The sequence below is a fragment of the Plectropomus leopardus genome, chromosome 5 (genome assembly GCF_026936395.1).
Source record: "Plectropomus leopardus strain MGB_pleo_1.0 chromosome 5, ASM2693639v1, whole genome shotgun sequence".
NCBI lineage: Eukaryota > Metazoa > Chordata > Actinopteri > Perciformes > Serranidae > Plectropomus > Plectropomus leopardus.
In genome coordinates, this window is record NC_142180.1 from 30,216,668 (window position 1) to 30,237,093 (window position 20,426).

Below are 20,426 nucleotides of genomic sequence, written 5' to 3' on the forward strand. Positions count from 1 at the left end.
TATGAGCAATTGTGTCATTTTGAAGAAAGCCAAACATATGGGTTTGGGAGACATGTTTTCTTTAAAAAATTGTGGTAAAATAAACACAAAATACAACAATTTAAATGCATATGCCCCTGCAGCTTTAAAGACTTACATAACATGTTTGAGGGGGGTGATGAACAGCTTTTTGGCAGTTTCTCCAGCATACGCCTTAATGTATTTTCTTAAATCTAGAAATGGGGGCATGGCAATATGCTGACTGCCATAGCAGGAACAGGCCTCTCAGTTTGTGATGATTTTGATTCACTATTATATGCACAGTGGTCAGAATTAAGGTGGCTGGTGGGCACGTGTCATGAATCGGATGGTAATTTTGCATGCACATTTATTTTGTGTGCAGAGTAAGAACTTTTTAGTGCACATATTGGTGAATGAGGCCCAATTCTTTTTAGCTTTAGGTTTCTCAGAAGAATAGACCTTCATGTTGTTAATCGTTGGACCCAAGATAAGATTGATGCTATAACATATAAAACACACATTTACAAAAAGAATTTATTTATTCACAAGAAAACCCAAGGCTTTAAATTGACTCATTAAATTCCTGAAAATGTATAATGCCTTCATCCACTTTTCTTCGTTAACACACAGACATAACACTCTGTGCTGTGCTACGTGTGATTGTACATCTTCATTTCGTATAAATGACAGATTTTAAATAAGCAATCTACGAGAATCATCCACTGCAAAGGAATTAAAAGCGCTTTGACTAACACTATAGATCACAAATGTCAAAATCACCATAACAGAACGTCTCTTTAGTGTTACTGCAAACATACAGAGTGACAATCAACAGCCATTTCATGTTGTGAAACTAGTGCAGTTTAACTTCAAGAAGGATGGACAGCCAATAACCCACAATATCAAAAAAAACAGCGGCTTCTCTACAGCGCTCTTCACTCTGACACTAACAGCCTGAAAACGTATTTGATTAAATACAATATCTACTACAATTAAAATTCTCAAGTTACAATTTGCAGATACAGTATGAAAGCTTAACCTGGATCTGACATTCGGATCAGAAGCTGGTGTTAAAATCATGTTTACATTACAGCTTTACAACTTCAGTGACTTGATTTCTGTCAAGAGCTTCAGTGAATAGAAAGGCCTGCCAGTTTTCATTTAGAGCATGCTGCCAGTAAGGAGGTCAAATCACACTTTAGGAGTATAGAAAATACACAGTAAATACACTTGTCCTGGATTTCTTGTGTAGGATTTGTCATTGCAGCACCTCAGAGGTTGATCACTTTATGATTGATAGGATCTTCACAGCTTTACAAGATGGGCTTGTTCCAGTTAAGTAAACTGACTGACTGATGTTTGATGCTTAAAAGGAGTTGGTGGCCAGCACCAAATATAGCGATCAATTTCTCAAAGACATCTGAAGCACATCTGTCTTTTAGTCAGTCTGCTGATTAAATCCTTCGAGGAATACTTCACCCACAAAATGATCTTTTGTGTATTAATTACTCACCTCATGTTATGCTGAATTAATGAAAAAAAATACTGATACTCATGACAAGGGGTCATGAGTATCAACCGCATGCTACATAGTCAGCACACCGGACTTTGACCCAGAATACGAACCACATAAATTCATAGAAGAAACCTGGGGAAAACAAAAGAAGAAGAAGGAAAGAAAACAAAACAAGACGCTTGCTAACTTGTTTCATATGTGACATAAGAGGTCAACCTCAAGAAGGTCCAACACCTTCAAGCTGAAAGGGGGCATAATGCCACCTACCGCGGCAGAGTTTTGGACATACTTCCATCAATAAATAAATTCTCCCCAAAAGTTTGTATATTGGGACAAGGACAGCAGTCCAATGAAACTGCCTAATAGAGTTATATTAGAAGCTGACTAAAACTGTGCATGTAAACAAACTGATACTGACACACAGATGAGTAGCACGCCTGGGCAAGCCTGTGTGTTTGAACTCTGCTCAATGGCACACAAGCACAGTGCCAATGCTCGTCCTTGCCCAGGCACGTTACTTGTATGCGGAAATTATTTAAATAGTAAGGTTTTAGCAGAAACGCATGTCTTGGAAGTACTAGGCATACAGCTGAATTATACTGCAGTTGTGTGTGAGTTTGTAAACGCATGTTTTGATACCGTTTTGATGCTGTTAAATGCAGCCCACCTTTTACTCCAAGTCATCAAGATTTTTTTATGCTTTTGGATTCTTGTTCAACATGGAGGCATGTGAGAAAAACTTTTTTTTTCTTCTGAAATTCAGCATAACTCAATGTGAGCAACTGATACACAAATGATCATTTAGTGGGTGAAGTATTCCTTTAACTGCATAGTATGATGGTACAGTTTCCTATACATAAACAATCATCTGAAATTAGTTGGCTTTAGCGTTCAAGTAACCCCTTTTTAAAAATCACATTCATAAATATTTCGGGCTCCAATTCTGAATAAGATAGTCAAGCATTATTTACATTTCTTTCAAGCCTGTTCAAGTACGCAGCATGACAGGATATAAGAGTGAAGGCTAAATCGATTACAGCGAGTGTTCAGCCGAGTCTGCAGTTGGCAAAGCAAACACACAGAGCAGGAGGGAAAATAAGCTCTACAGGTTGGGACAATGTGCGCTACTTTAACTAGTGAGGTGAAAGCAGGTTGTGTCTTCCTGTTCTATGAAAGGTCAGCCTGTAGCTAGTGTATTATGGGACAGTATGCTGTAACGTCAGGTATGTGACCTATAAGGTTGTGTTTGATGAGTGCTCAGTGCTCTTCGCCGTGACCCCTCCCAAGCACTGAGAGCAGATGTGTTTAAGGTCACTTGAGTGCTCACTGGTGGGAGGGAGAGTATTCTTCCCTTAACTGAATAAAGGTGAGACATTTGGCTCTACGTCGAGGTCTACTTGGAGGTAGTGGCAGGCACGCTGATGGAAAGCGCCCGGCGTGGGGCGTTTGAGACTTGTCGCTGTTGGGACAAGAAGGACTGGCCGGGGGAGAGCACGGAGGAGGTGCAGCCACCGAGACGTGATTCAATCGCAAGTTTCTGAAAGTTCAGACTCTGAGGACGGTCAAAGGCAGATTTGGATTGTTAATAATGCCATAAAAAGCAGGACGTTACTGAGGTAATTTGATTTTACTTTACCTTGTTATACCAGGCAGTGACGATCAGCTTCTCCTCATACTCTCTCAGTTTGGCCTGCTCACATAGACGCTGCAGAGGCAAATCAGCAAAACATAAGCAAAGTTGAAAAAAAAAGCCCATTTTTAAAAAACAGTGCATATTTAGTGAACAAGTCAAAAAGCAGATTTACTTCCAGGTTGAGAATCTGCTTGTCCCGATCTGCTAACTGGTTCCTCAGAGCCTGAATCTCAGCGGTGGCTGGATTTAGTTTAGGATCCAGCGCTCGGATAACCTACAAGCACAAAAGAGTGGATAATTTCTGAAGTCAGATCAAACTACTTAAGTCAAACTCAAATTTTAATGGATAAGGTTAACAACATACCGTTTTAATTAAATACAAACAGGGCTCCTACACCCTCTTAAACATCAAATTCAATGACTTTTAATTCCCTAAAATTCTAGGACCCAACACAGCTTTCTATGAACATAAAGGAATTAGGATGACACTCAGCTCACCAAAAAAAAAATTAAAAACTCAACAGCAATGTCTCTTTTGAGAAATAATAACCCGATTACTCAAGATAATCCACAGATGTTGTTGTGAGCAGTTTCATGTAGGAGCTATTTTCTTTTTATTAAACTACATTTGCATAGAAGGACGTGCGTCTACTCATGGACGAGATGCTCGTGCTTGTGACAGCACAAGTTGTAAACTTTAATGAGCTGTAACGTTGGCTACCTTAGTGATGATAGGTGAGCTAACAGAAGACAATTTCAATCTAGGCTAACAAACAGTGTATAATTTTGGATTTGGGGGTAAACTGTCCCTTTAAACAGAGCCTATTGACTGATGTTAAGTAACAGAATATAAAAAAAAAACACTTCATCACAAAATATATACATTTGAATTATTTCAATGACCCATGTCTATTTAAAACAACTGTCAAGGCCTTGATTTGTTTTTCACAGATAAACCTTCTAAGGTTTCAAGAAGCCTTGAGAACCCTGTACAAAAATAAAAGAGAGAAATGACTCTCAGGACTCACATTACGAGCTTTCTCCAGGTACATTTTGTACCTCTCTTCCATGGCCCTCATGTCATCGTCCTTCTTCTTCAGAGCAGCCATCAGCTCATCCAGCTTCAGGGCTGAGAGGCCAGAAAGAGTTAGGGAGGTTTTAACTCAGTCATATGCTTCTGTTGTGTATTGATTCAGTGTTGTAGAGGACGAGGTTTGGGCAGTGATGTCATAATCGCAAACTCATACATGTGATTGGAGACTTACTGGTTTGAGTGTTGTCGGGCTGAAGGTCCTCCAGCAGCTCTTTCTTCTTCATGATTTCGTCTTGAGCCTCATTCAGCTGGACCCTGAGGACACAAATGATGCTCCTTTACCTCCCTCTACTGGTGCACACATACGTTCATTTTACATCTCAACTTTTGTACAAAAATTGACACATAATTCGTACTTACATGTGTGCATCAAGTTTCCGCTTTAGGTTCGACTGAAAAATAGAGAAAAGATCTTAAAGGGTCTACAAATGCAGTACAAAGGTAACATTTAGTTTAAGTGATTAATTGTGCACTGCAAAAATAAACTTTTTTTTTTTATTACCCCTAAATCAGTTTAACAGTCTGAAAACAGAAACAAATGTGATTTCCTTCCGTAATGCCGTGCCAGCATAAAGTCTAAAGAGCTTAATCAGATTAACTCTGTGGGATGTTTTCTCTGTATGGGTGCCGGTGCTCCTGGCACACTCACATCATCAGGTTTGGCTGCCTGACTCTGCAGAGCCCTCTGGAGGTCCTCCACCTGCTGCTGCAGCTCACTGATCCGCTCTCTGCTCAACCTGCAGAATGAAGAGGAAGGAAACACTGACAAAAGAATATATGTATAAAGGAACACAGGCTGCACCAGATGTCTTTTTTTTTACATTCAAAGATTAATTTTTTCAAATGAAGCCTCAAATGTCGTTGTCATATTTTTTGATGTCATCAAACAAATAAAACAAAAAATAATAAATCCTCAATTTAAATTATGTGTTTCATTTAATTAAATCAGGGGTATTTAGATGGCACTTAATACCAGGTGCATGCAAAAAGAGTAACCAGTTTTTTCACCTCGATGAAAATGTTGTTTTTGAAAGGCTAAACCCCAACAAATATGGGCTGAAGCAAAATGTTTAATTGGATAAAAACATGTTGTGAATTTTGCAAACATTTACATCTAGTTTTTCTACTTTAAATCTAGACTTTTGGAATTGAAACACTCTGGAGTTATTGGAAATGTTTGCATCACACGAGACAGAGACAATCATTTGCAGCCACCACTGGAAACCAATTCCACAAATAGTGCAATACTAATAATAATAATAGTGTAGCGTAATCCTAATCTGCAACTGTGCAGAAATATCAGGTTTAAACAGAATGAACAGACATGCAAAAATATAAATAAATAAAAGCAGCTCAACATTCGACTGCTTATTTAGAATTTAAATGTCAGTGTTATGAATGAAGCTTCGAACTATTCGATACAGCCCAAAAACACATTTAATCAATGCAAAACATTAAAGGGCTAAAAACAGCAAAGCAGCAAATGACTTGGGAGAAAACAAACCTCTATCACATCAACCTGTTGCTGATGTACAAAGAGAGATTAAAGCTGTTAACCTGTTCTCAGTATCCAATTCACTGCGTGTCTTATGTGCTTCCTCCAGCTGGTCCTGCAGCGCAGCGATCTTCTCCCTCTCACACTCCTCCTGCTGCACTCTCAGCATCTTGTTCTCATGCTGCAGCCTGATGAACTTCTCTCTGAACAATCACACATACGAGGTCAGTGTTTACATATCACAATAAAGCAGAAAGTAAACAAATTCTACACTTTCAGAAGTATCACCTGTACTCAATAGGTATTAATTCAGCTGCCAGGTTTTCATGACTGGGGCTGCTAGAAGGAAGCATCCCTAAATGAAAAAAGAATGAGCTCTTTAGAATATCAGAGAGGTCAAACAGCATCATTACTGTCAGATATGAGTATCCAGTCACAGACCTGCTTGGGAGAGCTGGTGCTGTTGAGCCTGAGTGCATCGCAGCTCCTCATTGATCTCCTTTAGAGAATCTCTCTCAATGATGATCCTCTGATGGAGGAAAAGGGATTTTAAAAACAAGAGTCCAAATGCTGGTTAAAGATGTTACCATAGCCAACCCTTCCTGACACATTTAAAAGGCTGCCTCACCTCTTTCTCCTTCATCACAGTTTCATGTTTTTCCTCTAACTTCTTCATCTCATAGGCCAGGTTGTCTGCTCGCCTTGACTCCTCCGACAGCTTCCTGTGCAACTCCTGGACCTGTGAGACAGCATGTGAAAATACTACAATAAAATCTGTACTGTATGAGATTTATTACATATGAATTGCACTTTACAGCAGAGTTTCCCTTTCATATCCGACCATGATTTGCACATGAGTTACCTGTCTCTTATAGGTCTCGAGCTGTGCCCGGGCAGCATTGGCCTTGCGCAGCTCTTCTTCCAAGCTGACAGTGTTGTGCATGTAGGTCATGTTATTCTCCTCCAGCAGCTTCATCTGCCTCTTCAGGTCACCGAGATTCTCCAGTTTGCGTTTGTATGTGTCCACTGAGGCCTCCAGCATCACCACTCGATCTGAGCAGTTCCTGCCGGATATAAATACAAAATAAATAAATGAACTATGTAAATTTAAAAATAAAGCTTTCAGTGGCAAAGTATGGATTTTAACAGTAAAGGCTCATGCACACATTTTATTTCTTGTAGACAGGTGTGTAGGAGGAAATATCCATAGGCAAGAGAAGTGCTGCACACTTCCTTTTACTTGCAATAAACTATTGAAGATTCATTTTGGTGATTAGACTTTCATCAGGTACAACTGAGGGACTATTTTGTATTATGGTAACTTACTGCTTATTAGAGTTATACTATGACAGCGAAATAGTGATCTACCATTAGTCCTAAATTAATACTTTCATTTTAGAAGAGACTAATTTAGATAAACTGATTTCAGTTCTATTTATATTAATCAATGTTTGTATGTAGACTGATGTAGTTGCTGTTCACTGTAGATTTGGAAATGTCCATTTTTGATGATGTGATGTTCTCTCTCTCTAAACCCCTCTCCCTCTAATACTCTTTGCCCACCAAATTTACGTATACATATGGGGTTTTAAACATAAGAAAACTTCTATCACTATGTTAACAGCTCTGCAGTAGAAAATAATGCCTTTCTGATTTCCTACTAGTGTGTCACGTTCAACGTCACAGACACACCAAAAAAAAGGTTAGTAAATAGTAGAAAACAGCATGGAGGCCAGTGAAAATGTTACAGCCTACACTTATTCTTTAATATTGTTTACTTATTCAGTCGCTATTTCAAACTCTGTGCCAATTAACTTAGAGCGATGTCTGAGTGGTGCTTGTACAGTGATGGATGGATTTTGTGGTGGAGCATCACAAAAGGGAGACGTGCTGCATAAAGGGGTAAAAATTAGTGATTACACCTTGGTGTCACGTTTCTATAACTGCCAATTAGAACTAGAGCCAATAAATACCTGTGACAACTGCAAAGTCATTTGCCCCGAGAATGATTACTGATTGTAAACTTTTACACTTAAAACAAAAGCCAGATGTTAGTGGGTGTTACTGGGATTATTGTATAGTGGGAAAAGGGTTCATTGGCTAAATGAAGCTTAGCAGAAGCTCAGCCAGGAAGACTCTAAACACTCATTTAGTTCAGAAGTCTCATTGCCTCACTCCAGCGTCTCCTCTATCAGCTGAGTGTGGGCAGTTTGCCACTATCTCCCTAAGGCATTCATGCCACTGCCATCGAGTTTAAAACTGTTTTTTCTTTGCTGCCATCTGTTGTCATTTCAAGACCAAGAGATGCGACCCTCCTCCAGACCATTCACCTCATTCCATCATCCTCATCCTTCAGCCATCCCTCTCTTCATCTCCACCATCAGTGTCCAGACTCCATCAGGGGGAATATTTCTTAACTAAGCACAGAATCTCTGCCCCCTAATTATATACGTCACAATGGGTACTTATCCATCTTTTCAGCATTCATCTTTATAGTGCACTATGTAAGAAAATTATTGTTCACTTTGTCTATTGGACGCATTTCCTCACAGCTCATGGTCCATAATTGGCCTTACCTGAGGAGGTGTTTGTTATATTTATCTGGAATATTCTTTGTCCCTGAGTTTTACCTGATGAAGGTCTAAGGACCGAAACATGTCTCTAGCAAAGTTTATTGCAACTAAAGGGATAGTGTGATATTTATCTTATTTACTGTCAGTGAAGTTAACTATTATTCCAAACAACTTTAGTAAGAAGAATTTTCAATCTTTAGGGTCCCTGGTCCACCTACACAGAGTAACAACTCCCACAAGAGTTATTTTACTTACTGTTTTCTTGCTTCTTTTCATTTCACCCTACTCTCTCAAGGCCATTGCAGTGCAATCTGCATGCTGAGTTTTGTTCCAGCCAAACAAAACATCAGCTAATTTCACTGATTATAACACCCCCAACCAGACAAGAGGAGCTAATCAGTGAAATGATGAGCTGACCTTCCTTCTCCATCAAACTGGAGATCTGGTTTCTCATTTGGAGGCAAAAAACGACATTTTTATGCTGCTCTTTGAATAGAGAACAATTTAATTTGACGCTACACAAACCTCAGAACGTCCAGTTCGTCTTTGAGGGCTCGAGATTCTTCTGCTAGGCTGGTGAGCTCGTCATTACGGTGCTGAACCTCAATCAGCTGCTTCTCCAGCTCTTCACAGTGGATCCGGTAGTCATCCTTGGCAGCCTCCAGCCTAAAAGATGCACATGCAAATAATCGTTCAGACTTTTACAACCATAACAAAGTTGCTGCTAGGCAGAATGAGACACACCTGAAGTTCTCCTCCTGCAGCGCCTCCAACTGTTGCTGCAGCTGACTGTGCTTTCTTCCTGAGGGGGTGCTTGGGTCGTCGAATGTGTCCAGCTGATTGGTTCGGTCTGTTAGGACATCATTCTCAGCCAATAAGCTGTTCCGTTCCTCTTGAAGAACAGCCACCTGTCCAGGAACAACAAGGTTTGACCAACTCTCACCGGTGATACAAATCCAACAACGTTGCAGTGAATTAAATATACAAATAAAATATCTTTGTCATGTCAGCAGAAGAATCTGTGATATTTAATCTCTATTTGGTCAATTACTTCATGCAAAGCAGTAAAGTCAAATCTGAGCATCAAAAGATACACCCCCTCCAGTACAGACAACTCTCTTCCTCTCCCAGCTGTTAAAGCAAACAGTTCAGTTAATCCATGCTGGCAGCAGAGCACAGACAGAGTGCACTTTAAGCAAACATGTTAATACATGGTTAGTTAGTTTGAATTCTCACCCATCATTTTACTGGTGCCTGACATAAAATTCCCATTGTTTAAAAAGTCCTAAATACAAACTTAATAAACAACCCCTCTACAATTACAATTTAACTTTAGAAACTACACATTTAAATAGGGCTGGACTATATGGTTAAAATCAATATCATAATAAAAATAATATTTTTCTTAAATATATATGTGGTATGCTAAATAAAATGATAATATAATTATATAGAGCATTACACTCAACATGCTCTTTGCATGTTTTTGCCCATGTAAAATTAAAAAAAAACTTGAGGTAATAATTGTGTGGCCTTCATGTTCAGTTTGCTTGGAGTCACTGAATTAGAAAAGAGAATTTGTAAAATAATAGCATGATATGATCATCATTATCACAAGAATTAATCGTCTGAGTGTGTAAGATTTAGAGGGATTTAGTGGCGTCTAGAGGTGAGGAATTCAGTTTGCTACCAGCTGAAACTTCGCCCGACTAGGATTCCTTCAGTCTTTGCTATTCAGGAGGTTTTTTGGAGCTAAATTATTCCTAGAGGTCTCTTCCTCTCCAAACAAATGGACATGGTGAATTTTACCACTAAAACTGAATTACGCAGTTTCATGTGACAAATTAGTTCTCCGACACTGCTTGTTACAGATGGGCTTCTAATTACGGCGAAAGGCAAATGTCCCTTTCCAAAGCCAGTGTTTGGTTTATTTTCTCCTGTAAAAACATGGCGGTGAACATCGCAATGTCCATAAACCAGGGTCCTATGTAAATAAAAGGCTCATTCTAAGGTAACAAAAACACAACATTTTTTTTATTTTCAAGTGAATATACACTATAGAAAATATACTTATATTATATTCCATTTCATTTCCAATATATCCCCCTAAATCCTACACACTGGAATTTTAAAATGAAAATAAATAGTATTGAATTATTGCCCAGCCTTATTGTTAAATCTAATCCTATAAAGTATACTTTAAATCTTATACAGAATAAGAAGCATTTTAAAATAAAGTGACGTTGCTTTTACCAAAAGAAGTTGACAAAATGGTTATTATGACAGACAGACGTTCCCAGGTAAATTACTGGAAGAATATGACAAAATATTGAAAACACGTTGCTGACTTGTCTCGAACTGAATCCTGACAGAGCCATCTGTTAGCTGAGTTAGAATAAATTTCAGCAGCTGGTTTAGACGGTTTAGTTTTGCCGAATGGTCGGCCTGTTCGACTTACCTTGCTGCAGCGAGAGATGAACAAGACTGGTTACAGAACAAATCAATCTGTCGAGAGTCCAGTTGAACAGTTGATCAGTGCCTGTGCTACATCTAGTCTGCCTGTACAGTGCTGAGTGAGGCCTTCTAGCAGTGGCCGAGCACGGGCTGGGTGCCACAGTGCGACCAGCGAAGCCCAGACTCTAAGCCCACAGTTCTTCTGCCACAGCAGCTCCAGACAATGGACCCGAGCATTACAGCGAATTACACAACTCCTGTTTATACTGTACCACAGGCATGTCTGTGTGTGTGTGTGTGTGTGTGTGTGTGTGTGTGTGTGTGTGTGTGTGTGTGTGTGTGTTGCATGAAGATTTGAATACCATCAAACCAACAGAAAGCACTGAGGCTAGACATCTGTAAATAAAACATATTAATGTGTATTTTTGTTTGAGTTTGTATTTAAGCTTTGTATTCACCTGTATGTCCAGCTCTTGGCAGCGTTGGGCTAACGCTTCCTTCTCTGCTAGAAGCTCAGAGAGTTCCTCAAGGGCTTTTTTCAGCTGGACACATGAAGGAAAAGCAGAATTAACTAACATGTACATTCACTTCAACTTGTTGACTGGTTTCTGCTGCTGCAATACTCAGGTCGGGGGGCTCAAATAGCTTTAACACACTCCTATAACTGTCTCCTCCTCTCTTTATAGATGGCCAAGTTTCATTTTTATCCAATGACAAGCCTGTTACAGGGACTCATCCTGCCATGCATCTGCCTGTTCAGGCAGCTGATGCCCAGAGCGCTGCACTGTGCAGTGACAGTAAATATTCCAACACTGGGATTCTCTGCACAGCGGTCAGACAGATCCAGAAGAATAAACGTCTCAGTGATGAGCTACTCGAGGTTGGAGTGACTCTGACTCTAAAATGGTACTGTTAACTTTAGCTATGATGCTAATGTTGCCTGTGTCCAGACCTTGAAATCAGTCCACTCCACTGAGTTGACTGATTCGTCTGGCATTTTGATTTGAAAGAGCGGTTTCTCTGTTGAAAGAAAAAACATCTTAATGAGCGCCACATGGGGCCTAATGATTTGAAAATCAGTGCCACAGGAAGGAATAATGTCATTGTAAAGTGATAGTCAAGTGTTACCAAATGGTACACCTGAACCTACGAGGTGTACTGACAACAATGGCGACTGCTATGGACAAACAGACGCTGCTATCCAGACTGTTCAATATCAACATGTCTTCTCAGTATCAACATCATTGTGTGTTTTTACTTTGCCCCACTCTTAAAATCCTAGCAAAACAAGTATGTTGGCACTGCTGCCATCAGTGTGCATCAGTGTATTTCAGCAATATAAAGGAGAGTCCTCACATAAAACTTGGCCATCTGTGTAGTAGAAAGATGCAGAGACTTTGTAAATTGGTGCTACATGAAGATGAAAATGATGGTGATGACAAAGAGGAGGGTGCAACAGAGGATGAAGAACACACACAGACAGAGAGAGAGAGCAACAGTGTGGAGACAGAGAGGGACAACAGCTCAGCCCCTCCAGCAAGGAAGGAAATGTGTATTTCTGTTTTGTCTCATAGAGTGAATTTTCAGAACAAACAGAACAATAAAACGCATTGGGCTCAGTGTGCAAGGTTCCTGTGTATAATGATTTGTACTGGAAGTCGGATCTAAAAAAGGAAAAGGAAAAAAAAAACAGACTTGGTGTGCAAAAACCGTTACATAGCAGAAAGTACCAGCTTTGTTAAAACAGTACGAAGATCTCCCTGTTGGGAATCTCTTCCATAATAACACTGACCTGCTGTTCCAAGTCCCCTGACAGCTCTGCTCCAAACGGGGCCATGATCTCTTTACTCATGAGCTGAAGAGGAAAAATGGGTTTATGGATCACACAAACTCATTAGAAGAGATGCTAAGCCTTAACCTATTTTACCTAAAACGCTGGTGGTATACCCTTTACCCTCCCTAAACAAATACTGCTTCTGAAGCCCCTTTGAGACACTAAAGTTACACACAAATGCACAACTGTTCAACCAAGCTTTTCCGAATATCTTTAACCTTTTGAAACCTGGAGCGACATCACTTGTTTGTGCTGCTTTCAGAGGTCTTTTATGAGTATTTAAACCCTTGAACCTAGAGCAAAAAAAATAATTTCAAAAACATTGGAAACACGCAATGAGAAACTTGGTAAATGTTACCATAAATTACAAGATATTAGTAGATTTAAAAAGTTATATTAAAAAAAAAGCTAGGTAAAAACTGTAGAAACTGTTACTTTCTTTTTTATGTTCTTCTGTCTTTCATTTTTTAAAATAATTTCTTAGGATTTTTTGTAATACTTTTTACTAATTCCTTGTTAATTTGTTTGTCTTTTCTTCTTTCATTGCTCATTGCTTTCTTCTCATGTTTTTGACAGAAAACAAGTCAAATAGCTCAGATTTTAGGGTTAATATCTCTAACCTGAGTGAGAGACATATGCGGTATTACTGACCTCCTGGATGGCTGTCATAACAACATGCTGCACCGACTCCTCCAAGGTCATGATGATCTGAATGTATTCTGTCAACAGAAAGAGAGAGATTCACACACATTGACTGCATCATGTATTACTTTTCAGCACTGGTGTCCTTCTTCCAAAAGTAACACTGCCGTCATTGATTCCCCGGCCAGGCTGCCTGATGGACTCTGCCTTTGTCAGAGGCTTGGCAAGGCAATAATTATACATTGTTCAACTGACGGGCCTTTACCCAAGTGGATTCTGATGGAACAATTCCCTTTCTATCTCCTCTTTCCACCACATGGATACTGCAGATATCTGTTTGTGTCTAATTTGTGTGCACAAAATTGTGCGCAACACAGAAGCAGCCACGCACCTTGTTTACGCTCACATCTGACAGCACAGCCCAACACGAGCTGCAGGAGCCTCCCCAGCTCCATGGGGTCTGAATGCTCCGCCACCAGGGCCAGATCTGGCAGGGGGAAATCTGAGATTTCCTGGGCTAAGACCTGATGGTACAGAGATAGTCAGCAATGAGTTAGATTGCACTGATTCTAAAAGCTCAACCTGTTCACACGTGTTGGTAGTTTCGCTACAACTAATGCCAGACTCACATCAAACGACGTGATTACAATACTGCAGAAAAACTTTAAGTTCATGAGGATTGTATCTGATCTAATAAGAAGAACTTATTTTAGTGAGAAATCTTAATATTTGAAACAGCTTGCCTTTCATTCCTATGGTCTCCTCCCACTAAAACATTGCAGCTAACCAACAAAGGCTGGTTGCATTTTGAAAAATCTAAAATCTAAAATGTTGAGGTGCACATACATGTTACCTTTATGGATTACATTGATGCCAAATTGACAAGAATACCGTCAGCATATGATGCCTTTTATCTTGCATTTCTAAAGTTATATGATTATGCAGACACATAAGGAGTTAAAAGGAGTTTGGTGTATTGTTTTTCACCGAGAGCAGAATGGGAAATAATCTCAAAAGGAATCTAGTTGTAGTCTGTAGTGAGTGACTAAAAAACTCCCATTGCCTTTAGATGTGAGAGGCCGTCAGGCTTTGGTCGTTTAGAGGCATTTTCAAAGTCTTCTATTGTGTGTTGTAGCAAAGTGATATATATTGTTGGTGCTTCAGCACTCCATTGTGGATGTATTGTGAACCAGGCTTGAAAAGCTTGTTGCTTGTTTTGATCTTAAAAGCACACTAGGCTCCTGGGGCTTGGCCCTACATAAACAGTGCACAGTATAACTCCCACAAGAACTGAAGGAACAAACAAGAGTCTGACACTAACATGCAGCAAGTGTTAAATCATCCATCAGCTCTGCAAACACAAGGAGGATAATATATAAGACCACAACCTACCTCATTATAATAATCAACCACCATCTGAAGGATCTTCTTCAAGTTGTTCATCTGAGATCAAACACAAGACAATGACATTTTATGAAAATAGTTTACGGTCCAAACAGCAACCAAAGATTCAAAATCAAAACAAGGATTCACTTCAAACACAATGTATGCTCATGCAGTGACATAATCAAGACGTTTTAAATGTTCACAAGTGAAAATGTGGGTTTTGCACAGCAGACATTTTGACTTGTCTTTGCAGAAAAACTTAATAATGGCTTTTTTCTCTGACTGAGTCCCAGTAAGCCCAGCATGCACAATACCAGGACCTTTAAATCAAGGAGTCTTAAGTGATTTCAGCCAACATTCATTTTAGTATTCAAACCTTTGTTTTTCCTGCTGTGGCATGTCACAATGTCTGTTGTGAAAGACTGGGAGTAAAAATTGGCAATAAGGAATACACAGTCACAGCCAAACAAAGGGAAACTGAATGGCATGCATTTTGTTTTTGAATTGAAAACACATATATGGGGTGTCGGTGGCTCAGAGGATAGTGCAGGCTCCCCATGTATAGAGGCTGTGTTCTCGCCACATCGGCCACAGGTTCAATTCTGACCTCGGCCCTTTGCTGCATGTCGCCCCCTCTCTCTCTCCCCCTTCCACACTTGTGCTGTCCTATCAATTAAAGGCACAAATGCCCCAAAAAATATTTTTATAAAAACACACAAAAAAAACCAAAAAAAAAATATATATATAGATGACATATTTGTACAAACATACACATTTCACCAGAGGAGTCAGAGCGTGGGGTCAGAGTGCGCTAAGCTGGGAGCAGCACCCCCGGGGCAGGCAGGAGGTCAGTGTCAAGGACAGTTTGGCAGGGTTGAAGCAAACAGAAGATTTAGCACACAGGAGGGGGGGTTCAGCAAAACACGAAGAGAGAAGTCAGAGAGGATAGGTAGAGGATGAGAAAGATGGCGCTGCTCTGTACCTTCAGTCTCCAGTTCTCCTCAACATCTGTTTTGATTCGAACGAGCCATCCATCAGTGAACCACGCTGGGTCTCTGCAGCACACAGACGGGAACAACAGCTCATCTACATGTGAATTCTCAATTAACTGTATGCTGTTCAAGGTCAGATTCTTCTGCTAAATATATAATGCAGCAGTTTGCTTTCTCTCAACCTTCTTTTACTTACACTAAATTATTTCATACAGTACTTTAATGCATTAATGCATTGTGAAATCTCAAGGTTGCTATCTGAGGACAGCGTGGTATCTTCCTTCACTGCAACAGATCTAAACAAATCAACATTGATACAAATTGGTTGAGTAAAACAAAATCAAACAATTAATTGTTGTTTTGGGGGCTGTAAATAATGATTATTTTCATTGTCCATCAATCTATCAGTTATATTCTTGATTAATCAATCAGTTGTTTGGTTTATAAAATCCAAAGCCCAAGATGATGTCCTCAAATGCCTTGTTTTTTTAAAAAAATAAAGAAGAAAATGCTGCTCAAAAAACAAAAACAAAACAAAAAAACTCAGAATATTCACATTTAAGATGCCGAAATAAGATAATTTTGACTTTATTTGCTTAATAAATTATTTAAACTAATCACTAACTAAGCACTACAAAAAATGAAGTCTCATGAGAAATTAATCATCCAATGCCTTCAGTGTCTAAGTGTTTAAATACGACATCATGTCTCAAAATGCATGACAACAATTTAGTGTTACTGAGCATCAAAAGAATCCTTTATTTAAGCTTTGTTGCCAAGGCTGCATGTGATGTGAGCCAAACAAGACTCGCTCTAAAGAAATACTGAAACTGCAGAGTTGCCAGATATCATGATTAATGCGGCAGATCTGGACAACCTACAGGATATGTTGTATTCCTGTGTGTGTGTGTGTGTGTGTGTGTGTGTGTGTGTGTGTGTGTGTGTGCATGTGTGCATGTGTGCATGTGTGCATGCGTGCGTGTGCTCTCACATTTGATTTAATGCCTGAGATATTGCCGCTCCAGTGGTCAGCTCCTCTACTGTTCTGCAGGGAGCAGGAGTGTTGAAGGTCTGCAGCTGTGAGACACAAAACACAGAATCATCATGAGGACCGTTAAACACTCCACAGAGAGCAAAGGGGAATAAAACATTATGGAAGGTGGTGACATGCAGGAGCGTGCTGCATTATCTAAGGTGTCACTGCAGTTACTCCACAATACTGCAGATGTGCCGAGGTGCTATGTACCTGCACCCAAACCACTACTAGGGAGGAATACGTAAAGCAGAGAGGAGATAATAGAGGGCAAGGATGACAGATTGGACTGTAGATAAAAGTGGCAAAGACACCACAACAAAGACAAAGCCTTCTCTGGTTAAGTGAAGTTGTAAATAATTAAAGTAGCAGCCATGGAGTAAGGTTGGTCTAACGACCTGGGCTAACATCCTTCTCCCCAAACAAAAACTGTCCAATTGTGTCCTGTACAAAAACTGCAGTTTATAGTGATGACAAAGCAAATCTACAAGGACACCGGTGTGAGGTTCACTGCCACCAACTAATGTCAGTGTTATTCCAAAATGAACCATCATGTTGAAACACGGACATCTAGCATTGAAAATACTCTAAGTCCATGCACAATGTAGGTTGCTGTCTTAAAAATCACATAATTCTACATGCCTCATTTGCCAAGAGTAAACAATTTGCACAAAGCAGATCCTGTAAAAAAAAAGAAAAGAAAAAAAGAAAACACAATTCTTAGTACCTTTCTGTGACAATAAGGTGAAAGGTAATAGGTTTTAGATTACTAGTTACCCTGTTAAAAATGTAATAAATTGCATAACTATTTTAATTACTTCCAAGTAATGTAAGTTGACTACTTTTTGATTACTTTTCTAACAAAAAACGGGGCAATAAAGTTCAAAGACCTAAAACAAGTGTATAAATGTTGCACCTAAATTTGTCGCAATGGATTTGCTGACCTGCATTGGTAAAAAATATGCCAAAGGGCACATTCCTGTACGGCAAAAGGTGTAAAGGAACAAAACTTATGTTTATTCAAAATATAAACTTTTTACTGGAAAGATTTTTTATATGTAATCACCAGCATTTTGATTAGTAACTGTAACTGAATGCCATATTTACTCTCAGTAACTCAGTAAGTATTTTGTAATTTATTTCCAAACACTGATGACAATAGTGAAAAACCTAGGCTTTTTTTCCAATTATGGCAAAAAAATATGGTTATTTGTGGTGGAAGGGGAGTCATGCATTTCTCTTCATTCTACTAGGGAGGCTCAAGAAAAATATTCCCCTCCTCTGATAAATTAAGTACAGTCCCCAAACATTTCTTTCACTACTGCTGTTTTTTTTTCTTTTTCCCTAGTGTGACATAAAAGTTTCTGGCAAGAAACCTTGATAAGCTAACTTAATAAAACCCCTTAACTTAGTTGTAAGGCAGCAACCCTGTCGTTCAACAATGTTAACTGATGTGGCTTGGATATAGCCGCAGGATTTAGATGTCAGATGAACTTAACGCGAAATCTAATTAACCTATTATTAACTCAAGACAGCCAACAAACCGTTGATTCACACCCATGAATGGGAACAGGTGAAGGTAGCAACGCTAGCTAAATAAAGGTATCTATTGCTGGTGTTTGCTACATTTAATCAGTTACATAACAAATGAGACATTCAGCAAATATATCCTGGTTAATTGGATTAGCACTCAGGCGAGGATCGACCAAACTGAAGGATATTTTTGTCTTTGTGCCCTAAACTGGTAACTTTATATTTATTAGCCTGCAGTGCCAGCTCCTCACTTAGTTAGCTACAGATACTCCGCATTATGAAATGAGTAACAACGGAGGCTTAATCTCCACAATAACGGTTAACTCACGACCGTTGTGTCGACGGTTTAGTGATATGTCGTCCTTATTAGCTTGATTTTCTTTCGGTTGTTTGAGTGTTTTTGCTGACACCCCCACCCCCACCACCTACAAACAGGTAAACCAACCCGCTGCCTAGGTTTTCTTGTATCAAACGACACGTTTACAAAACGCTAAGATAAAAACCTCACCCATATTACGAGGCTCTCTGTCAGCGCAGTTTTACTCTCGTCCATTTGTTCCTTTTTTCGCTTATTTTCCTCCACCTGTCAGCAAAGCTCTTCCGCTCCTTTCCTCTGCATTTGACCTCACCTGCTGCCAAGAGGTAGCTTTCTAACGATGAATACGTACGCTTGAAAGAAGCAGCGGCCCTTCCGCAATTAAGACAACGTAAAATGTACGCGAATGGCGCAGCTTCTTGGTTCTTTGACGCTGACGTGCTAACAGGCTCGAGCTGAGATGAAGTGAGGTTGTTACAAGCAGTATCCAATCAGCGTTGAGATCTGTGAAGATTGACGGTTAGTAAACCGCGCTGTAGCCAATCAGCGAGCGCTATCTGAGATTAGTAAACGCCTTCATTATCTGGATAAAATCAAAACATTTCTCATTGCCTGCAACACAGGAAAGCAATTGAAAGGTAACGCCAAAAAGTAAATGCATCTATTATGCATCTATTTACGTCCTTGCTCTTTTAATGTGTTGCTCTATAGCACATTTTATTTATATAGCAAAATTCATGCATTGAATGCAACACAAAGTGCTGTATATATATATATGTATAATGTTGCCTGTTTTAGGTTTTTAGAAAATTACATTTTCTCTCCTTATTTTAAATGTAATGATACATCAATTTTTCCTGTACTGTATCCGATTTTTCTGAAGATAATTTTCACTATTATTGGCAAATTCTATCCCTTGCCTTTGTATTTCTATCCCCTGCTTCTTTAGTATATTTTTCTTGTTTGACGAAAAAAAAACCCATAAAAATTACATAAGTGCGTAAACAAATAAACAGCTTAATGAAAGAAAGACTATTTTGGTTGGTTACCAAAGAAGCTTAATGCATTTATTTGAGAGAAATCTTAGAAAAAACAATGAAAATATCTGCTCCTATCTCCTTAAGGGATCCCTTTCCTATCATGGAGTGTACTTATGACCTCTGACTAAGTGACATATTTAATATTTTTTTAAATTTTATTCAATGCATAACAAAAAAAGTAGAGAACATAAGATAAACTGTGCATTGAGCTCAAAATAGTGAATACAATAACTGCAGAAAGTTTGTGTAAAATTAGTGATTTAGATGAATTTTGAGTAGATTATTTTCTGTCTATATTGAGACATGAGTTATCCTGATATTTTAAGTAACTTTTTATACAATGCTCTATCTGTATTCATTTATTTATTGTAATAATCATTCATGTGTTCAGATCTTCACTGTACCCTTATACTGTGAGATTTTAAAAATTTCTTAACTTTAACTATAACACATTCACTTAGTTTTCTTCACAGAAATGAATGAAATACTGAGATATAGGCGTCCTGTAAATTTTAAATTTTCTTACACCCCTTTATATGTAGAAGGCCTCACAACCCCAGTGTGGTGCCTTGGCGACCCCTAGTGGAAGTTAGGACCCTCAGTTTGGGAACCATCTGGTTGAAGTTTTCAATCTGCTGTCAATACAAACAGCTTGATAGGACTTGTCTCTCACCAGCAAGGTTGCTCTCCCACATTCACATTAACAAAGTTATAACAGGCCTACTGTACAACAGAGAAAGATAGTCATACATTATGGAGGCCTGATGATGCCATGCAAAATTGCAGACATAAGGAAAAAATTGCAATGAGAATAATGTGTTGTTTTAAAAAGTTAAAACCAAAACCATATAAATAAATGTGAGGAAAGGCTATAGAGTCGTGCAAA

At 39.1% G+C, this 20,426-nt stretch overlaps 1 protein-coding gene across 1 annotated transcript; it reads right to left on the bottom strand.

Moving 5' to 3' along the window:
* Positions 1-520: 520 nt before the first annotated feature.
* hook1 (hook microtubule-tethering protein 1) lies at positions 521-18,914 on the bottom strand. The gene is made up of 22 exons (XM_042482631.2): positions 18,693-18,914; positions 16,610-16,695; positions 15,609-15,681; positions 14,633-14,683; positions 13,632-13,764; positions 13,250-13,317; positions 12,557-12,619; positions 11,223-11,306; positions 9,055-9,218; positions 8,836-8,976; positions 6,600-6,801; positions 6,366-6,476; positions 6,179-6,266; positions 6,026-6,092; positions 5,800-5,940; positions 4,892-4,979; positions 4,603-4,634; positions 4,415-4,497; positions 4,178-4,278; positions 3,322-3,423; positions 3,153-3,221; positions 521-3,068 (listed from the first exon to the last, which is right to left on the bottom strand). Exons 1-22 carry the CDS (start codon positions 18,735-18,737, stop codon positions 2,910-2,912), a joined length of 2,151 nt encoding a protein of 716 aa, XP_042338565.1. The 5' UTR covers positions 18,738-18,914; the 3' UTR covers positions 521-2,909.
* Positions 18,915-20,426: the final 1,512 nt, after the last annotated feature.